This window comes from Halictus rubicundus, chromosome 2 (assembly GCF_050948215.1).
Source record: "Halictus rubicundus isolate RS-2024b chromosome 2, iyHalRubi1_principal, whole genome shotgun sequence".
In the NCBI taxonomy this organism is placed as follows: Eukaryota; Metazoa; Arthropoda; class Insecta; order Hymenoptera; family Halictidae; genus Halictus; species Halictus rubicundus.
Window position 1 is genome coordinate 9,975,340 of NC_135150.1, and position 22,959 is coordinate 9,998,298.

The following is a 22,959-nucleotide window of genomic DNA, read 5'->3' on the forward strand; positions in this document are numbered from 1 at the left end:
ATAACTACGTATCTACGTATCTACATCACGGGATTCATTCAAAACATAAGCGACAAACTATTCGTTTGTCTCGAACAGAATTATTTATTAAAATGACATAAATAACAATTTTTAATCGAAATAGTCTCACTCGAATCGATAATCTTTCGTTCCATTTGTAACAATTTTTCTTATTTTTGTCAGTAAAATTCGAACGATATTGAACTAAAACACATGTAACTGTGTGGTATATCCTCTAGGCGGAGGATATTGCAGCGACCGGAACAAATGATAATGAATTAGGACGGATGCATTTAGCGTTCCCAGCCTAATTATTCTCTTTTTACAGCGGTCGACGAGCAACACACGAATGAGACTTGTTTTGTCGAGCAATAGTCTCCTTTTATGTTACAGTATCTTGTAAAAGTGTTATTATAACAGAGTGACATATTCTGATGAAAGAAGTCACAGCACAAAAGTCACGAACTTACTTAACAACCTTGTAATTTTGTCGCGAAGTGCAAGTACAAAGCGAATCTTACAAACACTCTCGCATAATTTGCTGCACTATATATCATCCATCAACTCAATGCAAGATTGCCTCGATATTATGTGACAGAGCTATGCGCAATACGCGATTAGGTTTATTTGTGAAATGATATTAATTTAATGACAAAACAACTTTATTTTTAATTAGTTTTTTATGAAATTTTTACCAATATATTTGTGTCATTTTTCTGATTAAAATGATACCAGACAGGATATCATTCGAAGCATATTTACTTATTTAATCCACGATTCAAAATATGTATTACAATGACGTTCCCAAAATCTCTTAACTTTTATACTATGTTAAATTGACCAAATGTAATCATGATTACTGATTTATTCTAGTAACGATTGATCAATGATTATAAATACCATGACTACTTTTCATAATCAATGATAATAGTATAGTCTTGATCTAAGCCAAATCCTCGGGTCCGTGCTGTGACATAGATCATGTAGGGCTACTATTTTCTTATGACGGATGAAATTTACAGAAAAAGCAAAAAGAGATTGGCAGGTAAAATTCAATTTTCCGTGATGTCTAGGAACTTTAGATTGTATACTATATTTACCCTAACCTAGTACTAGTAAAAGATTATGCTTAAGAAATCTAGTATTCACTTTTACTTGTATGTATGTATTTAATACTTGGAAGCATTTACTGTAATTCGATTGAAATTTTGTATGACTTTTTTTCTCTTACCTGTATGTGAGTCATTAGATAATCCATCAACGCGGACTTCTTCTTCTGAATGTTCTCTTCTTGATCGAGGCCGTGATTCATACCCATGACCAACGAGGTGATCAAACCGCCCTCCCACATGTTCCACAGCCACTGCGGCACGTAGCACATTATCGCCTATTCAAGTAAACATATTCGAATCAGTATAATCATTGAAACTATATGGGTAAAAAGTATACGCAAACATTCGCTCGAAGAACTTGCACGTGTTAAGTCCAGACAATGTCTGGGATCTCTGTGTGCTACAAACTCTTGTATTGTTTAACACGTGGACTGCCACGTCGGTCATATACAGGGTAGCCTGATACCTTTAACCACCTTGAATATTTCCGTTATTTGTAATAATATGAAAAAAATTATATATACCAAACATGCATAGTATGGAGAGGGAAGTACTATGATGCAAGCACTTTTTGTACGGATGAAAGTGTTTCAGAGATTTCAAGGTCACTTTGATTTCTTCAAATGGAATGACAAACACTTTGTATTGTGAATTGATAGAGTATCAAAATCTGCATAACTAATAGTTAACGAGATATACCATATTGAAGTTGAGAGACATGAGTTCGAACTATTGAAAATTATTTCGATAATACCTCGTTAACTATTAGGCTTAGGAGGTATGAAGGTAAATACATTTTTACACAGAATTTGATACTCTATCGATTTACGATACAAGGGGTAGATCCTTCCATTTAAAGAGATCAAGGTAACCTTGAAATGTCCGAAAAGCCTTCACCCATGTAACAAATCTTTGCATCGCAATATTTCTCCCCCTATACCATGCAAGTTTTGTATGTATAATTTTTTTATATTATTACAAACAGCGGAAATAGTCAAGGTGGACAGAGTGTAGTCCATGTGTGTCGATTTATACTAGACCAAGCATGCGCAACAAACACTCTTTATCCTGGGAGCGCGCTGGATTGTCCCCGGGGGCAATGCTTCATACCGTAGTACAATGATGTCAGAGATGGAAGAAGTCAGCGTCTTACAAACAGTCAATGTCTATATCTGAATTATACACATTCCTACAATCTGGTATACTATAAATATGTAGCGGCTAGCGGGGCGCCGGAAGAGAAATCTTCAGCGCACCAGCACCAAGAAAGATTTATGGTTTGCACAGCATAAGACGCTATTTGTGAGACAACGTCTTTAACGTTTTTGGCCACTTAGCGGACAGATGTGTCCTTGTAGTTCCTAGCGACGAACTCAATAGCGCAAGTGGACGCCATAAATTTTGGGTAGTCTAAGGGTCTCCAGCCTAGAGTGTCCCAGCGACGCGTGCCTGGTTTCTATCACCCGGGAAAGCTGGGCCCATTGACGTAAGCCAGCAGTCACGTACCGCACTTAGCACGGGCCCGGAAGACACCCCGCTGCATCACCAAAATTAGATTTTTAACAGAACGACACGCTCACCCTTCTCACGCACGAGAGGCGTGGAACGTGGGCGTGTTATGCAAAATGCACGGCTTGGTGGAAGTTCCCCGCAAGGACTTCCACCAATCAGCCGACAAGCATTTTTGATGATATAAGGCAGAGACTACCGACGCGTAACCAAGTCACGAAGTCGAGACTCAGCCGCGTATCCGCCGAGTGACTTAGAGCCTAGTCCGGTCGTTGCTAAGTTGCAATACAGTTCAACCGCGAGTCTAAGCGAATCGCCGGTTTTAGTTGAACCACCCCGGACGCTCTCGCGACATCACTCTTTATTGTAAATAAACGACTCAGTCACGTACACCTGATTTGAACACTTGTTCTAAGGCACCCGCCTTATATAACCCTGTTCCTTCATTGGTGACCCCGACGTGATCAGGGTGACTGAGTCGAATCACGCGCATATTTTTTTTCTCTCTCGAAGTGCGTGTAGTGCAGTGTTATTGAAATGGAGACAACGACACCAGAAGTCAGCAAGGTCGCCATCAAGATCCCACCCTTCTGGCCTGAGCAACCCGAGCTGTGGTTCCGCCAAATCGAAGCACAGTTCGCCCTAAACGGGGTTACAGCTGACACGACAAAATTTTATTATATACTGTCGCAGCTCGAACCCAAATACGCGTTGGAGGTGCAGGATATATTTATAAACCCACCGGAGGCCAACAAATACGGGACACTAAGGTCCGAACTACTAAAGAGGCTGTCGGCGACCCAAGGGAAAAGGATTCGACAGCTGCTGGAGCAGGAGGAAATAGGCGACCGAACCCCGTCGCAATTCTTACGCCATATGCGGAACCTCGCAGGTACCACAGTCAGCGACGAGTTCCTGCGGACCCTGTGGTCAGGTAGGCTACCCAACGTGACCAGAGCGATCGTCTCGGCTCAGTCAGACCTGCCATTAAACAAGCTGGCCGAGATAGCCGACCACATCCACGCGGAGGTGCAGCCAACCCAGGTAGCCAGCACGTCGGCCCCAACGCAGTCCGACCGCCTGGCAGAACTCCTGATCGACCGATTGGAGAGACTGGAGCTTCGAGTCGCCGAAACATCCCGACCTTGCAGTCACAAGGGAAGCAGGACGCCCAGACGGAGTCGGTCTTCGTCCAGGTCATCGGGTAAGACGGAGAACGTCTGCTGGTACCACCAGAGGTTTGGGAAGGAGTCCACCAAATGCCGCCAGCCGTGTTCGTATGCGGGAAACGAGTCCCTCCGACACTGACCGCGGCAGCCAGTGACGGAACATCCACCTGCCGCCTCTTCGTCACGGACAAAGTGACGAAGACCGAATACCTCGTCGACACTGGCTCGGACCTTTGCGTGTATCCACGCACACTCGTCAAAGGCCGAGTCAGCAAGACGTCATACGAGATGGTTGCGGCAAACGGATCGACGATCGGCACCTACGGCATCCGCGTGATGGACCTCAACCTGGGACTACGGAGGGCCTTCCAGTGGAGGTTCATCATCGCCGACGTGGGAAAACCCATCATTGGCGCCGACTTCCTCACGCGCTACGGACTACTGGTGGACCTCAGGCGACGACGCCTGATCGACCAGACGACATCGCGGACGACAACGGGACGCACCGTCGTGGGTTTCACGGACTCCATCCGGACCATCGCGGGGAACTCACGCTACCACCAGCTGCTAGCCCAGTTTCCCGACGTGACCCGACCCACAGCGACTCCTAGGCAAGTCAAACACGATGTTGTACATCACATTGTAACGACTCCCGGCACCCCCGCGTATTGTAAGACCCGCCGATTGTCCACCGATATGTACAAGGTCGCTCGCGCAGAGTTCGAGGAACTGTTATCTCGGGGTCACATCCGTCCTTCTAAAAGCCAGTGGGCTTCTGCCCTACACATGGTGCAGAAGAAGGACAACGGATGGCGGCCCTGCGGCGATTACAGGACCTTAAACGCTCGCACGATCCCCGACCGGTATCCCATACCACATATCGAGGACTTCGCGCGAACATTAGCAGGGAAGACAGTGTTTACTACGTTAGACCTGGTCCGCGCGTACCACCAGATACCGGTAAACCCTCGCGATATTCCGAAGACCGCGGTAACGACGCCGTTCGGGTTGTACGAGTACACCGTCATGCCGTTCGGTTTGCGCAACGCGGCGCAGACGTTTCAACGCTTCATCGACACCGTCTTACGCGGTTTCGATTTTTGCTATGCGTATCTAGACGATATTCTAGTAGCGTCAGTCGATGAAGACGAGCATATGGAACATCTGCGTCAACTCCTCGAGCGGCTTAACGAGTACGGTGTCATCGTCAACCCGAGCAAATGCGTATTCGCCGCTACCGAAGTCAAGTTTCTCGGGTATATTGTGAACGGCAACGGCACGAGGCCTCTACCTGAAAAAGTAAAGGCCATAAACGAATTTCCGAAACCAGAGACCGCGAAACAGCTCCGTAGGTTCCTCGGTATGTTAAACTTTTATAGACGGTTCATACCTAACGCCGCGGCTGTACAAACACCGCTTCACCACCTGCTCAGCGGTCGGACGGCGAAAGGCAACGCCCCGATCCAATGGTCAGGTGAAGCGGAAACAGCGTTTCAAGCATCCAAAGATGCACTTGCCAACGCTACGCTACTAACGCATCCATCGAGTCGTTCGCATCTCGCGATTATGGTGGATGCGTCGGATTTCGCGATCGGAGCAACGCTGCAACAGCGACAAGGAAATTCGTGGAGGCCACTAGCCTTCCACACGAAATCCATGTCGCCCGCACAGCGTAACTACAGCGCATACGATCGCGAACTTCTAGCGATATATACAGCGGTTAAGAAATTCCGACATATGGTCGAAGGTCGTTCGTTCACGATATACACCGATCATAAACCTCTGACTTTCGCGTTCAACCAGAGATCCGACAAATGTTCCCCTCGACAGTTTCGGTATCTGGATTACGTAGGCCAGTTCACCACTGACATTCGGCACATCAGCGGCAAAGATAACGAGGTGGCGGACGCACTATCGCGAATCGAATCCATCGCGTCGACTATAGACTACGCGGAATTAGCTCGTTCGCAAGAAAACGACGAAGAAGTCGACAAGTTCTTAACCGCGTCCGACACCTCATTAACGCTCAAGCGCGTCAAATTAATCGACAGCGACGTCGAAGTCTATTGCGACGTGTCAACGAATGTCGCGCGCCCATTCGTAACAGCACCGTTTCGCCGACACGCGTTCTCAGCTGTCCATAACTGCGCCCATCCAGGTATCAAGGCCACCGCGAAACTCTGCAAACAGAGATTTGTTTGGCCGTCGATAGAACGCGACTGTCGCGCTTGGGCTCGCAGTTGTACCGAATGTCAGCGCGCTAAAACGAGTAGACATGTCTTCAGCCCGATATCAGAATTCAAAGCGCCGTCCGCCAGATTCGAGCACATCCATCTCGATTTGGTGGGCCCGCTACCGATATCAGACGGCAAAAGATACTGCCTCACATGCGTCGATCGCTTCACGCGTTGGCCCGAAGCCTTTCCGATCGCCAATATCGAGGCAGAAACGGTAGCGAAAGAGTTTGTCGCCGGATGGGTGGCTAGATTCGGTACCCCCATCCGGATCACAACGGACCAGGGTAGGCAGTTCGAATCGCAGTTGTTCAAACACCTGAGCAATTTATTAGGCGCGAAGCATATTCGAACTGCATCCTATCATCCGGCGGCAAACGGCATGGTCGAGCGCTTCCATAGACAGCTCAAAGCTGCCATAAAGTGCCACGGCACGCAACGTTGGACCGATGCGTTGCCCGTAGTACTTTTAGGTATTAGGGCAGCGTATCGGGACGACCTGCTGGCATCAACGGCAGAGCTCGTCTATGGCGAGAGCGTTCGGCTACCTGCCGAATTTTTTACCAACACGGCGAGCAACGAAGACCCCGCGAGCATGGTGAGGCAGTTACGCGAACACTTCCGCGACGTTCGCCCGGTGCCGGGATCGCGTCATGGTGGCAACAAAGTGTTTGTCTACAAAGACCTAGCGACCGCCTCCCACGTGTACCTTCGTACCGACGCAACGCGGACCCCATTGCAAAACGCGTACGAAGGACCTTTCCCAGTTATTTCGCGTAACGGGAAGAATTTCAAGATTCGAGTGCGCGGAAAAGACACAACGGTAACCATTGACCGCCTTAAACCCGCGTACACGGTAAACGGTGACGAGACCGTACGATACAAAGACTCGCAACCGACGACCGAGCCGACCCCCGCGCAGGTACCTGTCCACACGCGCTCAGGTAGACGCGTTAGATTTCCTGACTACCTGCAGGTCGGAACGTGAGACAACCTTGCCACGTTGTATATATATTGTACATTTTGTAAATAGCCAGCTACAATAAGAATAGGTATAGATTACCCGGTAATTAGGATTAAGTTAGGATAGCGTTAGCACTGGTAAGGGGGTGATGTAGCGGCTAGCGGGGCGCCGGAAGAGAAATCTTCAGCGCACCAGCACCAAGAAAGATTTATGGTTTGCACAGCATAAGACGCTATTTGTGAGAAAACGTCTTTAACGTTTTTGGCCACTTAGCGGACAGATGTGTCCTTGTAGTTCCTAGCGACGAACTCAATAGCGCAAGTGGACGCCATAAATTTTGGGTAGTCTAAGGGTCTCCAGCCTAGAGTGTCCCAGCGACGCGTGCCTGGTTTCTATCACCCGGGAAAGCTGGGCCCATTGACGTAAGCCAGCAGTCACGTACCGCACTTAGCACGGGCCCGGAAGACACCCCGCTGCATCACCAAAATTAGATTTTTAACAGAACGACACGCTCACCCTTCTCACGCACGAGAGGCGTGGAACGTGGGCGTGTTATGCAAAATGCACGGCTTGGTGGAAGTTCCCCGCAAGGACTTCCACCAATCAGCCGACAAGCATTTTTGATGATATAAGGCAGAGACTACCGACGCGTAACCAAGTCACGAAGTCGAGACTCAGCCGCGTATCCGCCGAGTGACTTAGAGCCTAGTCCGGTCGTTGCTAAGTTGCAATACAGTTCAACCGCGAGTCTAAGCGAATCGCCGGTTTTAGTTGAACCACCCCGGACGCTCTCGCGACATCACTCTTTATTGTAAATAAACGACTCAGTCACGTACACCTGATTTGAACACTTGTTCTAAGGCACCCGCCTTATATAACCCTGTTCCTTCAAATACATCAATCTCTAAAATTTTAGTTATTGGGACTTTTGGAACTAAATTACCCTATAATATTGCTTCTTATCGCTAAATACTAACGCAAAATTTAATAACAATACCGTTTGTTTACTGTAATAAATAGCTAAAAGCATGAAAACGCTGTTTAATCGGCGTTATATACAGGGTGTTCCCAAACATGTTGTACTTCCTTGAAAGGGATGATTTCTGAGGTCATTTGAAATGACTTTTTCCTTTGCGAAAATGTTTTCCGCGGCTTCGTTAAGGAGTTATTAACGAAAACCACGTACCAACCAGAGCGAGGCTACGGCGAACAGATTCCGGCTATGCCAATGTCAACGCTACGCTCGGCAGGACCTGTCGTCGAGGTGAAATCCGTCGGCTGTAGCCGCGCTCTGATTGGTCCGTGTTTATCGTTAATAACTCCTTAACAAACTCTTGTGCCCTTAATTACAAGAAGAACTTTTATGGTTACATTTGTTTATTTATTTATTGAAATGTTACTGTCATGTCAACATTTTCGATATGAGAGTTGTCGTTGAAGTGCAGTGCAGCATTTACCATAGTCATGTAAATTTAAAAAATGATCTTGTTTAAATTATCTGATTAGAATTGTACCTATCTCTGGATACGAAAAACAAACCTGAGATTTTTAATATGTTGCTTGGACACATTTATAATGAGTCGAATGTTTTCACTAACTAAATTTTGTTAATCAAAATTTTCTTTAAAAGTAATCAGTCGATCAGTTTTTTAGCTATCCTGCATACCAACTTAGAAAATGTTTTTAAAATTCATAACAACTTATCTACAGATGACGCCATCTAGCGCCAAATTGAATACTGCTTTCGGTTACCGAAGACGCCATCTGGCGTCAAATTTAATACTATAATAATACTATTTCCGATCCTCCAGTATCGTTATAAGTTTATGTACAAAGAATTTATAAAAAGTCAATATATATTTTTCTTCCCGTTTCATCAGTAAAGTAAATGTTAATGTAGTATCAAGATATTTACGGTTAAAAAATTAATTTAAAATTTTAATTTATAATTTTGAGACCGTAAAATAAATCTCTCCCATCTTCGAAAATATTCTATCGAATGTATTTTTCCTTTTTGCAGGCGGCAATTTTTAAACTGCAACCTCAACAGACTTTTCTCATTGTCGAAAATAGCAAGTAGTCTACGTTGTTGTACAGTGGCGGACAAAAGAAAGTTGAAAATGTAATACATACGATAATTTCCACGACTCGTAGAAACTGAATTTTATTATAAAACGGTAATTAATATTTTTTGAATATCATCTTACAAAATAATGAAAACCAAAGAACTTCAAAAATGGATAGAAAACTAATAGTTAAGTTAGTTATTTAAAGCAAGTTTAATTCCACATTTTTATATTCAAATATTGTATTAGTTTTAATACTCTGTAGGACCATCGTCGCTGTCTATTGCGACTTGTAGTATTTTTGGTATACTCGCAACTAAATTTTGTAATTTATTGGTTGAAAAAGTATAACAAATTTGTTTTACTGCTCCCCAAAATAATTCTTCAAAACAATTCTTAATTCTCTGTTGTACTTTACAGTTACTTTGTAGTTCGTTAGTAATTCTTTGTTGAACTTTTTTTTGCAAAAAATTGAATACCACCTTAAAAGTGTGCTTGAGATCTTTATCTTCCAAGTAATTAAGGATGTAGATGACAGATAAAAAATCAGTGTGTTCACACGAATGAAAAGAAATGTCGACAAATGCGTACTAGTTTTTAATATTATTACAATGCAAAATATTTAAACGCAACACTCTGAACATTTTGTGTCGTCATCGGTAACTGTAATTATTAAAGCAAAGCTCTGGAGGAACGTAAATTTTATTCCAAAATCAGCAAATTGCAAATGTTTGTGAATTTATTTACTTTGATTTCTGCACGAGACACCAGCGAACGCGACGAAATTGCATGCAGCATGAAAGAGAGATTGGTGGGAGAAGCGGGCGTTTGAGGGGCCCCTACCGTGTCCATCACTGTCGTATAGTATTGCGGAGATGCCTCGCATGAGTCGAATATTACCAAAAATTGAAAACCCATGTAGTTTAAACTTTCTTTCATCCCCTAATTTACAACCACAATATTCATTGTTTCCGTCAAAGCTTCCATCATACATTGCAACGACCAAATAAGAGTCGATTTTAATCTGCTTAGAACCACAAGTGAAAATGTTTTCGAAGTAGACAGTAAACGATTGTGCTCAAACTTTTGTTAAAATTTCAAGAAGATCCACTTACATATTTTTCTAAATTGGCAACAAACCTCACATACGTTTGAGACATTTCGGACTATCGTACCGAATGAGCTATAACTTCGTTACTTTTACGAACTCAGCCGCAAACAAAAGGAATTGATTTTTAAACTTGTTAAGCAAGAATTCTCCTTTCAATGTGGGTAAGTACGCGTTATCGGGCCATTACTATTCCAATTTCCGTTCACACGATAGTGGTTTTGCTTCTAGATTTCGCAAAGCGTACCACAATTACACCTGTGATTATACTACTCATAATAAATTATTTAAAAAATCAATATTAAACTGAAATATTTACCAAAACGCATAAAATATTCACGAAAACACGGAAAATAGATAGCAGAAAAATTTTCAATAATTTTATCATTTTTAGCAAAACAGTATAGCTGCAATGAGAAATGAATGCATAGCGTAAACATCTTTAAAACTTTATGGACCTACAGTACCAGCTATAAACTATAAGCTGGAGATGAAAGTTACCCAATCACGAAGTTTCTATTTTAGTGGAATTTTTTGTGTACTCCACTCTTAAACTTACTTCGATTTTGTGAATGCAACAGTTTCCAACTATTCACCATAAAATAAAACTTTAAATACACAATTTCTTTACAATTTTTGCTAGACATTTGTTTTCAACCAGTCCAAAATAATTATCTATAGTTTCTAAACAGGAACTTCGTCGTTTCGTATAAAACCGTTTAATAACAAAGTATACAAACTGTAGTGTTACACAAAAATTTACTATTTTAATATTAAAAAATGTTATTTTCGTGAATTCTATAAATTGTAATAATTAGGAACTTGTAAACCAAGTCCATTGCATAGCCTCGAGGCTCAAATAAATAAATAATAATAATAAATAATTCTATACTTATTAATTACTTACATATTATGCATAAGTAATAACTATTAAAATATAACTATTAATTTGACTATAAATTCAGTAATAATTAAAAATTGCAAAAATAGACTTGCATCGAAGTGACTAATAAGTTTTAATCACAATCGGCTACGTTTAATCAGTCAACAAATTCCTTATGAAAAGCTAATAAACGCTTAAATTTTTAGGTGAAAGTTTCCTTCTTGCTAGCTAAAGCTTAGCGATTGTTCGCACTCCAGCATGTTACCTCTCAAGAATGTACCGGATGTATCGTGTAATTAATTGCGAACGTAATTGTATCCTTAAAAAACGAAGGTTAGAAGGTGAACGCCCAATGAACATAAACTTGCGAGCTGTTACAGTTATATATGAAAGTATTTGAATCAGTCACAAAGATCAAAAATTATTATTTTTACGACAATAATAACAAGTGACAATAATAATGCGAGATTCATAACTAAAATTTAACCTTTTAACTGGGGATCACGAGTTAACTCGTCCTTTTGTGTTTGCTATTCGCATAGGCGACAATCTAACATATTGTCCTGAATTCAACAAATAATTTTTACACTTTATTGTGTCATAATATCCACGTTGGTGTAAACTATACCGTATTTACACTAATTATGGCAAAATTTTTGTCATGTGTCAATTTTATTTATCTTACATTACACAATTATGTATAGTATTTATCTTACATTACATAATTATTTACACAATTATGTGTATATCAACACAATTAAAAGATCAAAAATAATAAAATTACAGTTGTGTCTTTGTTTTTAGTTATAAAAATTGATCACTTGAGACCAGAGAGCTCCCTAGAAACAGACAATCCGCCGATCGCAGACATTCGTAGGGCAGCTCAACCGAGAAGCGTACAGTCATCATCAAAAATCACCGAATGCCAGAAACTCAGTCCGCTATCGTAAGTATAGAAGGTTCAAGACGGCACTGCGCGAATTATACATAAATTTTTGTAGTCCTGGATTACGGATTACTCATTTTTTGTTTTCGATCAGCAGAAGAACCGGAACCATGACAAAAGTCAACACATGCTTTTTAAAATGTACTCTATAAAAAAATATATGACTCGCGTCAATTTGATTATTTATACTTTAAAAAAATGTCACTCATGTACTTTAAATGCCCAAAAATATGCGTGTAAAATCCTAATGCAAAAAGTTGGATAGTTCTCCTGAAAAAAATACCCAAAAATTGGTGGTAAAACGACTTTTAAAAATATGCAATAGTAAATTCAAGGTTGAATAGAATTGAATAAAATCTATATTCATTTTTGTTCTGCTAATCCTATTACCATACAAAGTGTGATTTTATTTGACTCTACTTTTGTCAATTTTGTTTACAAAATTGAAAAACTATGTAAACATTTACAGCCTACTCGTTATCTAATACGGTAGATTATAAGTAGATTGCGGGTTTTACGCATTTATGACAAAAATGTGTAAGTAAAATATAAATCAGTAAAAACATAAAAAGATTCTAAAGAAACTGTTATATTATTTTCAATCTATTAAAATTATTAAAACAGGTAATATCTATTTTATTTTGTATAAAAATTCATGGTCGTCTAATAACTGAACCTCTGAGTCGCATTGATTTTCAAAGGTGACTGTATCTTCTCGGTTCAGCTGCCCTACGAACTACTGTGATCGGCGGATACCTGCTTTCAGGGAACTTTGACCTCAAATTACAAACATTTGCAAATAATAAACGAAGATTTAACCACATTATTAAATTAAATATTAATAAATAATTGGATGTTATTACAATATTAGACCATGCAAGTTTATACATTTATATATATATTCGAATTTCAAACGTGTTCTCCACAAAATTGCTTTTCTAATTTGTGCAAGATAACTCAACAATGCTAATCGTTTGATTTATTTGATCGAATGATCTTATTAGGTCACTGTAACTGTATAACAGGTACAAACATTTTTCGCAAAAATATTCTTTTTTTTTAAGCTTCGCAGTGTTGCATTATTTTTATTAAAAATAGATTCCAGGAATGTATCTTTTTTTTCAAAATGTTACAGCTTCGTTAATTTTTGGATTTCAGAGGAACCATTTTAAGACCACAATTTAAAAGACTACTTACTTTACAAGATTACAAATGTCCTACCTAAATTCTTTTAATACATTAATTAGTAGTCAATTTGAATTATTAGCTACTTATATTGACTCTAATAACAGGATTAATGTTGATCTCAGAAAAATAAACTAAAAAATGTGTAAACAAAAATTAATACATAACAGAACTTTCTGCGCCGTAATCAGAGCGCAGCTATAGCGGACGGATTGCGGCTCGGCATCAGGTCCTGCCGAGCGTTGTCATTGGCCGAGCCGAAACTCGTCCGCTCTAGCTGCGTCCTGATTGGAGCGTGTTTTTTTTTTTTGTTAATAACTCCTTAACGAAGCCGTAACGTAATAAAGTAACGATAAAGTTACTTTAAATATCCTCAACAATCACCCCTTTCAAGAAAGTACATGTTTGGGTCATCCTGTACAACAAACCTGTAAACTATAATAGTGTTTCTTGATTAAAGCACTTTATAACATTTGCATTCGAAAATCGGACATTTCATATGCAATGACCCAATAATTCTCAATAAAATGATTGTAGGTGAAGTCGTGTGGATGAAATCATTCTCGGCATAGTGAGTGCCTGTGATTTAAATGCGACCTGAATTAATGTCTACACCTACTGATTGAAAATTTCCAACTATCTCATTCGACACCTGAACATAATTGTTTATTTCAAGCCCAGGTAGAAGTTCTAGGCCAGTGATGAGCAACCTGCGGACTGCAGTGTGCAAAAAGTGGAAACCTAAAATAATACTACGTACGGGCCGCAACGAACGCAATATTAAATGCTTAAACATACTATCAAATCATTTTTACTTGCTTGTTTATTTCTTACAAAGATTTACAATAAAACATTTTTTTGTTTATTTGATATATTATTTTGTATTATTAGATAATATATTGAAAAAATATTTCGATCAAAAGTTACTCAATATTCAGCTAATAATAAACCATGTTAATGAAAATTTGCACAAAAGTTTTTATGCAATAAAAAATAATGGTGACTACAGTTTTTGTTATGAATACAATGTCATACAATTTTTTTATGTAAATTGTCTTTGTGTTCTCTTTGAAAAAGTATTGAGATACTTATGGCGAAAATTGAATGGTTTAGAAGTTATGATTTTTGTACCCAACGCCCGCGAACAGGCGGTACGTTGCAGGGCCAAGTGTACCCGCGCCAGTTGCTCATTACTGTTCTAGACAATAAAATCGAACTATTCGGACAAAAATGACAAGAATCGAGGACTCAAGCGTGTTCTATGAAGGAGTGTACAGAGTGTGCCGGTCTTACGAGGTGGTACAATCGCTCCTCGAACCAGCCTCGGATATTCAATACGAAAGGTGAGAATGGGCAGCCGGTAAAACAAAACCGAAAGCAAAAACGCAGCTGTCCCAGGTTTATCTGTCGCGCGTGCAAGATTACCGATAAACCAGCCCTTACCTGGAAGAACAACACAAAGCACACCCACTGGTAGTAAGTGTAGTATTTCCTCGCGTCGACATCACCGAAATCGTTCGCCACTCCTGGATGCGCGACTTCCACGCCAACCTACAACAAATCAGCATAATATAATTAATCACGAAGCGATGCAGATGCACTCGAGCAATCCTACGAGAACTAAATGGGAGGGTTTCTCGAAATCACTGGCTTGGGAACGTTCAAAATAATTTTCATGAATTTTTTTCAAAGTATTGGTAGATCTCACATTATAATTTCTTAAAATTGATTTAGCTACTCGTTTGTCATACAGAACAATTTTTTAGTTTTAACTACTTGTTTCTTGGCTCTATGTCACCCACAATAAACACATGTTTTTATGCATTTATGAAGAAATTGGCTGAGTGAAATATAAGACAATAAAAGATTAGGAAAAATTAAGAATATAGTAATGTTGTTTCTCATGTAACAAAATCATAATCAGGACACTTCTTATTCATGTCGAATATGTAAATTGCATACTCCGAAATTCCATTCTGTTTCTCAGTGATTTTTTAATAAAATGAGTATGATACATTCAACGTAAAAAATGTAATTTTGGTACCGATGAGAGCTGGTAGTGTGCGGAATAACTTGTCAAAATTTCAAAGCTATTGGTTATGTAGTTTTTGAGACTTTATCTGCGCCAGGTGCAAACATTACGTTTCGAGAAAAACGCGTTTAAAGTTTTCTACTGACTACAATTGTTCTCCTGAAATTGTCATAATTTTGTCATTTCAATGAGTTGAAATATAAAATTTGGGGAAAGTACTTTTAAGGTTATATACTCTTAAAAAATTGGTTTTTATTCCGTCTACATGAGACTGACCCTAAAAATACAACTTCTTAAATATTAGGTCAATCGACTCGAATTTTTTTGAGAAGTAAGAAGTATTAGTTCACTAACTAACGGGAAAGAAAATGTTCTGCACTTGCATATGAATTTTTGGCAAACATCGTGCACCAGAAAACTCGATTTTTCCATTGTAATCGATTGGTCCGTTCGCAAATGTAATCTAAGCAATTGTCTTTATCATACAATGCACGGTTAGGTTGAATTGAGAAAAATATGGATGTTTTCTTAAACTTTAAACAATACGTTAAAATTGTAGTGCAATCAGTGGGCTGATTAACAAGTCTGTATACAAAAAGTAGGTACAGTGGGTCGCGAAAGTATTGGAACACTCTTTACAAGTACTTTTAGTATTTTCTCCACCATTCCGAGCAATTGTAGTTTTTTCAAAACTTCTTTTTCTCATGGTGTTGTAAACTAATTTTTTTGACTTCACAAAAAATCCAAGTCGTTTGGCCCACTTCTTAAAGAGAGAGTCACTATATATTGTATCTGAACTGTGGACCTTTCTGTACAAATAAAATTTTGTGCATCAACTTCTTTCTTTATTATTTTATCAGGTTGAGAACAATATACCAATGTTTCTAAATTGTCTTGATTTTTTCACTATTTTAAATTGTATCTACCAATTGTTGTCATAAATGTATAACATTAAAGATAAAGAAATGTTTATTTTCTGTGATAATGATTCTATTATTTTAACATTGTACTGTAAATGATTGTACTGCTGTACTATTTTCAACTCATTAGAATTGTTAAGAAACCAAATAAATGTGAAACATAAAAGATCAATAACCTAAAATGAAAAATAAAAATATGTTTGTGGTCATGTAAAAAATTTTCTCAGACGAAGCTGCATTATTTTGAAGGACTTATTTGATGATAATGAACATGTTTCCCAACCATTTTGGAATTTTTCGTTTTATTGGTTTTGAGTTCACACCATTGAAAATACGTGGCCGTAAAAAATCGCCTTCAACAAATTTTCTCTATCGTGGCATAAAGCCTTACAATGGTGTGACTATGTGCTGAGAAGTTTTTTTTCATATAATCATAAATAGCTGAGGTAGTTTCATGTTAAGTGACTCGTTCGGTGTATGTAGTACCTAACCCTATTAGACCTTCACATTTTAATAACAAACTTGAGTTACGAGATGCTTTAAACGCGTTAACATTTATAAACTAATTTTGTCTATTGTCTATGTATATTTCATAGAAATTATTTATGACAGACAAAAGTATTAGATTTCACAAAGTGCATTGGAAATACATAAACGGTTACGTACACAGCTAAGACGTTTAGTCTTTGGAGAATTGAATTTACACCTCAGTTTGCATGCACTCAATACAAATTAACAGAGTATTGTTCTATGGACGAAATGTTCTTCTAAGATGCCGTGGAAAATAGCTGGGTAAGATCAACGGAATGATAACTTTCTAAAATATTGGGTGCTGTATAGCTTGCATACAATATATTAAATATGAGACGAAATTTCAACAAATGAAGTATTTTTATTTTAATAACTAGATTGTGAACTTTAATGCAAAATTAAAAATGTCTGCATTAATTGCAAGGTAGATTAATTGAAGCTAGATTTATTTCTTTTTTAATAACTTTAATGAGTTAAATATGATAAAACAGCATGTTCAATTTCTTTAAATGTACTTACTGATCTGAATTTGATCTACTCATTCGTCATAAACGTATAAAATATGCAGTCTATTAATAACCACAAACATTTTAATTATAATTACCTCAATAAGTTAAAATGAAAATAGATTTAGAAAATAAATAGTACCATAATATACAAACTATAATATTTGCAAAATAAATTTGTTTTGTTAAAATTTTTCAAATAAAGTATCATTTTTAAGCATTTTCACTACAATAAATAAAATATGTTATGTTTATACACGATGTAAAATAACACGAAGTATTTACTGGTTGAGATAATATCGGCATCGATGCTGAAGATAGAATTATAGAGTAACGAATTTGTTTGTTAAATTATTAGAATATAGAATTATGTAAATTAAGACATAAAATCATTTGTTCACCATGAACTAAAATAATCTATTGAACATACTAGTCGTACTGGGGTCCGTTATCAAGTAAGATAAAATCTAAGTCAATAAGAATGTAGCTTTCTTTTCATTGCGTTACATAATATTTTTCTCTCACATTCTCATGCAGATGAGATTCTTGCTTGCATGGTAAGATATACGAAATTAGTTGGATAATCAATTTGATACAATAAAGAAATAGTGACAAGGATAGCATAAGTGCTAAAAACATGATTATGGGAAAACAAAGTTCAAATAGAAAATCATGCCATTTAAATTGTTGATAACCTCGTGTCATATAGATTTTATAAATACAAGAACACACAGTTCAATTTTTAATTTCACTTGCGAAAATATTTATAAGAATATCATAATATTAAAACATCAGATAATTATGTAAAAGTTCCAATTTTTAGAAAGGAGAATTATAAAATAATTGTAATTTTTATTTATTCGTGACTCCTGTTTCCTGCAGTCATTCGTTCCACAGGAGAATATTATGGTGCATTGATTAGAAATTAATAAAAGTCGTATACCAATAGAATAATAACAAAATTAGACGTTGTAACAAAAATATAAAATTTAATAATTTTTCTATTTTTAGTGTTAAGGTCGTAAGTTATTGTCATTAAATCTACAGTTCTCCATTCCATTTTTTTTTATCAAGTTAATTAATCCAAATAACAAAATAAATTATAATACTCTCCTTTCCCAGCTTTACCTACTTTTCAAGTGTAAACGATATTTTATCTGTAAAATCTAAACTCAACATTTAGGTTTCTACGTGTACCGATACTGCAAACAGCTTATCACCTGCGCTAACAGCTCAGCTGTATTTTAAAATGTAGTTACATCCTTCAATTTTACAGATAAACTCTCAGAGAATGGACTTGCATGGAAAATATATTCAATCGACGTCTGCAAAAGCGGTGTTGGGATGACCTCATTTATAGACCTCAATTATAGTCCACAACCTAAAGTGGGGATGTAAACACCCAATATAATCATATTCGTTGAGATATGAAAGGGTATCCAGCCAACTGAAGCAAATTCCTTCAATAGTTTGCCCTATAGTATCTTCACATTACACTTCTCTAATCAACAAGTATTAACAGTTATTACAGTTATATATATCCTTATAGAACAGATGATCGTTTAATATCGAATGTGAATACATTATAAAACGTTAAAGCAATATAATGAAATTTTTTATAATTGAGCATTCCTAAATTATTACTTCTACTATTGCAAGTTTACAATTAAGAAATGCCAAGGAATGAAAACGAATTGTACCACTAATATTGGTACGTCGAGTTATATGTACATTGTAATAATATGCAATATGCAAATAGTGCTGTCTTGTACTGTCTATCATACAGAATTAATTGTTCCGTTGTGCTAAGAAGATTTCTTCGTTATTTTTTTTTCCAACAAATCCGGCGCTAATCGAGTTCTTCAAAATCAAAGAGATAAAATCTCGCAGAAGAACGTGTTGAGCGCTGCACGATGTTGTCACGTATGCTGACGCAAAAATAAACGAGCGTGAATCCGTATTTGCAAGGAAACACGTAATTAGAGTGCAAATTTTTTGATGATGACATGGACGATCGAAAACTAGCCTAACAATCTTTTGAAGTGTTTATAGAGATTTTTAAATTGTTCGGAAACAAACAAAATTTTTAAATATGTATACAAATTTTGTTATTCCCGTTATTTTGATAAATCTACAATATTTCCATAATTTTATAATAAGGATTAAGATTTTGTCAGTATCTGTAGAGTAGCTGTAATTAACCTCGTGGAAATGATATTTCATTACCACTTATCTGAACCTTGTATCGGTGACCTTAGGTCATTTTATAAATAGTGTCATCATTGAGATTAATTTTAGTTGGAAAAAAACCGTCGTTTAGTTATTCTTCTTATCTCTGTTTCTAATAACTAGAACTTTTATATAGAGGTTACAACAATTAAAATGCTATGCAAATGGTCTGTGTATCATTTATCATACACCTCAGAATGTTTTAAAAATCTGCTCTTGTTGCATTAGTAAATTAAACGTACAAAACAATAGATTGTAACTGGAATTTGATGTTTAGAAAGAATGTAACCATAGTAAGCGGTATACGTTTCAGTCTATAAAATTTTACCAAATGAAATATGAAAATGCATAAACTCTTCCAAAACATGTATGAATTTATGTACCAAATTATAGAAAATGATGTTTAGCTTTTGCAGAACAAAATTGGAAAGATCAAGCCTTACTTGACTTACCTCTCAGACTAAAAAAAAACAATCCTTAATAATACATGATCAAAAATAATGTCTCATGAAAAGATCAATTATTAAAATGATAGTATATAAAATAAATTAATGTAAATATGTGGTAAGTTAAGCTTCTTCAATAAAAAGAAATTAAGATTCTTAAACTCTATTTTGATATAGCAGAATGATAAATAGGCAATGGATATTTATACAAAATAAAAGTATCCTTGATCAATTGTAACGAACAGAAGCCAGCTAAATATTTGATTCTTCCTTTAATGATTTTGGTGAGTTGAAGATAATATGTTAATGCTTTCAAATTCTTTTAATTTTTCTATATAAATGCATAAAATTCTAATCACGAAATATACCCATTGATAGGCATTCGATAAGTAAATATACTCCAACAAAAAAAAATTAATATTTCAAACTCTATCTTGGCGTGGCAGAACCACGAAAAATCCTATCAAGGGCGTCCGGTAATCAAGGACATATTCAATAAAAAAAGGATGTAATCGATAAAAAAAAAAGATCGATATTTTATCAAAAAAATGTTCGAGATTCCGTATTACGCCACGTGTTATGAAATGAAATAACAACGGAAACGAAACTGGACCCGACTTGTCTTTACGAAAAATGCGTGATCGTGAACGTGACACACGTGTAGTGATGTTGTCAGCAAGCCGCGTTAACAAACGAGACAAAGTCCCGGCGTGGCTTGCGATTCGATGAACTTGACGAGCACGGAAGCTAGATTTAATCAGCTTAGAACACTTGCGGCGAGATGGGTCAACAGGTGGCTCGAAAAGCGATGATCGAGCCGCGCGAGACTAAATTTGAAATTACAGTCGATTACCCACCTGTCGATTGAACGCGTCTGGCATGGTGAACGTAGACGTGATCCAGCAAAATGTGTTGATAGGGTGCGTGGGTAAACCCTGAACGATACAGGAGATCGGATTACCGACGTATTGGGTGGCGGTGATCACCATCGAACACGTGAAAAGTAGCACCGTGGTGAAATGGTTGTGCAACCGAAACACCATCGAGTCGGTCGTGATCTCCTGCCATTTCAGGTAATGCGCGAGACCCCCTAGTAGCTTGTACATGATTGTTCAGCGGCGCGACCGGTGGCGGTCGGTCCCCGTTTTCAATTCGAGGCTCGAGAAATTTGTCTGTTCGTTTCCGTCGCGTCCCGGTCGTGAACGATCACCCGCGACGATCACCGGGCCTCGAGTGTATATCACGGGAACAACAAAGGGGGAACTGTACAAACAACAGCAACAACTACCGCAGGACCTCTCATCTACCGCGGGGCCGCCAACGAAAAGCAGTAAAACGAAACGAATCCAAACGAAACGGACACACGGATCGTACGGCTGTGTCCACGCGGCGTTGCCTCCCTCTTTTCCTTTTCTCCAGTTTCTCCTTCTCCTTCGGCCTTTCGTCCTTCTTACTTCTTTCTTCTGCCCTACTACCGCTCCTCCTTTTCTTCCTCCTCCTCCTACCGGGTCACAGTTACACGGAGCCTCTCTCGTTCCTTCCTCGAATGGTGGTCGCTCGGTCTCGCTCGCTCGACAAGCGCTCTGCAGATCGGTCACCGAACCACGTTCCCAACGAGATCTTTCTAGTTTAGTCTGTTGCGACCGAGGAATTGAACGCAGCCAACAGTCGTCATTGACAAAACACGCGTATCACAACATCTTTCTCACTCTCTTTTCTACTCTCTTCCTCTCTTTCTTTCTCTCTCACACACACGCATGCGAACACGCACACACACTCTCTCTCCCTCTCTCTCTCGACGATCGATCGTACAAATATACGGCGCGGAACACGTTCGGACGCCGTAAACAAATGCCGGTCCACCTGGCGGTGCCTACAGCGTGTCCTTTTTTCCACGTGATCCTACTCGAGCGTACGCTACATGTGATTCTCTGTTTTCCCTCTCGACCTTTCAAACCGCCAGCGAACGTGTCGTCGTGCTGAGGTGCTGTGCCGCGCCGATCGTTTCGTGTCGGAGACACGGCACTCACTGTCAATCCTTGTCGATGATCGCAGCCGTCGGGCCGAAAACGATCGTAGTCGTCAGGAAACGCACGGGCCTGACGCGAAATTGTGTAACAACGTCTCTCCTTTCTACCTTGGTGTTGTCTCTCGGTGGCGTTCTTAACCTCTCCCTCTTTCTTTCTCTTTTTCTTCCCTCCTTCTCCTACCGCTTGCTTTCCTTTTACTCGTATTCTTCTTCTTCTTCTTCCTTCCTTCCTTCTGTCTCCCTACTCGGATCGTTTCACCCCGTGTTCCGGTCGGCCGCGGCACTCTTTTTCTCGGTTAGGTCTTTCTGGATTGTATCGCGCGCAGGTAGGATCGTAGGGAACGAACGGTTTACGAATCCGGTGTCGGCAATATACACCTATGCGGTACGTGCGTAGCAGTCTCTTCAACGTCGACTGACGAGAAGTCAGTGGCTTGTTGTTCAGTCGGGGGGCGAGAGGGAAACTCTTTCGATGTGCTAGGGGGACTGCTGTGGAGTAGAAACGAGTAGGAGAGGGCCCCGGGAGGTGGGGATCTGAAACGGTGGGGGTCCGACGGCTGCTACAAACTCCCCCCTAAACTTGAGCCCGCATTGTACACTCTATACCCTGCTTCCATAGTGCATGCTCCTGCCGCAGACCGATCCGCTCCGGCTACCGTGCACTGCGCTCGGTCTCCCTCTAGCTGGCGTTTTTCAGCGACTTCTTTCAGGGAAAATCGAAGCTCGATTTTACAGATTTCCTGGGGACATCGGACAATCTCCGTTCGCTACATGCTGTTTCTTATTTAGAAAGGATTTCGGACTTGTAGCTTCTGTTTCTTAGGGGTTGTATCCACTTAACTAATAAAGAAAAAAATAAATAAATACAATTTCTCTCTACTAATGAAATAACAAATTCGTCCATTCGTTTGTTTATTCTAAGATAGAATAAATATATCTGAACAGTTGTTGGTAGTTAAAAAATAAATAAATGATTTATTCATTGCGTTTTGATCAATCTTTTACTGTGTGAAATTCTACATAATTGGGCATGTTAATAGTGTAACAAATTTGCAATTCAGCAAAAACATATTTACCTCGAAGGTAGAAG

At 38.9% G+C, this 22,959-nt stretch overlaps 1 protein-coding gene across 1 annotated transcript in view; it reads right to left on the bottom strand.

Moving 5' to 3' along the window:
• Ogre (optic ganglion reduced) overlaps nt 1–22,321 on the bottom strand; it is a 31,307-nt gene extending 8,986 nt beyond the window's left edge. The window contains exons 1-3 of the mRNA XM_076805109.1: nt 20,698–22,321; nt 14,620–14,727; nt 1,232–1,387 (exon numbers count right to left, since the gene is read on the bottom strand). Of these exons, the coding sequence (XP_076661224.1) occupies nt 1,232–1,387; nt 14,620–14,727; nt 20,698–20,946 (513 nt within the window). The 5' untranslated portion in view covers nt 20,947–22,321. The remainder of the gene's footprint in view (nt 1–1,231; nt 1,388–14,619; nt 14,728–20,697) is intronic.
• Between the last annotated feature and the right edge of the window lie 638 nt (nt 22,322–22,959).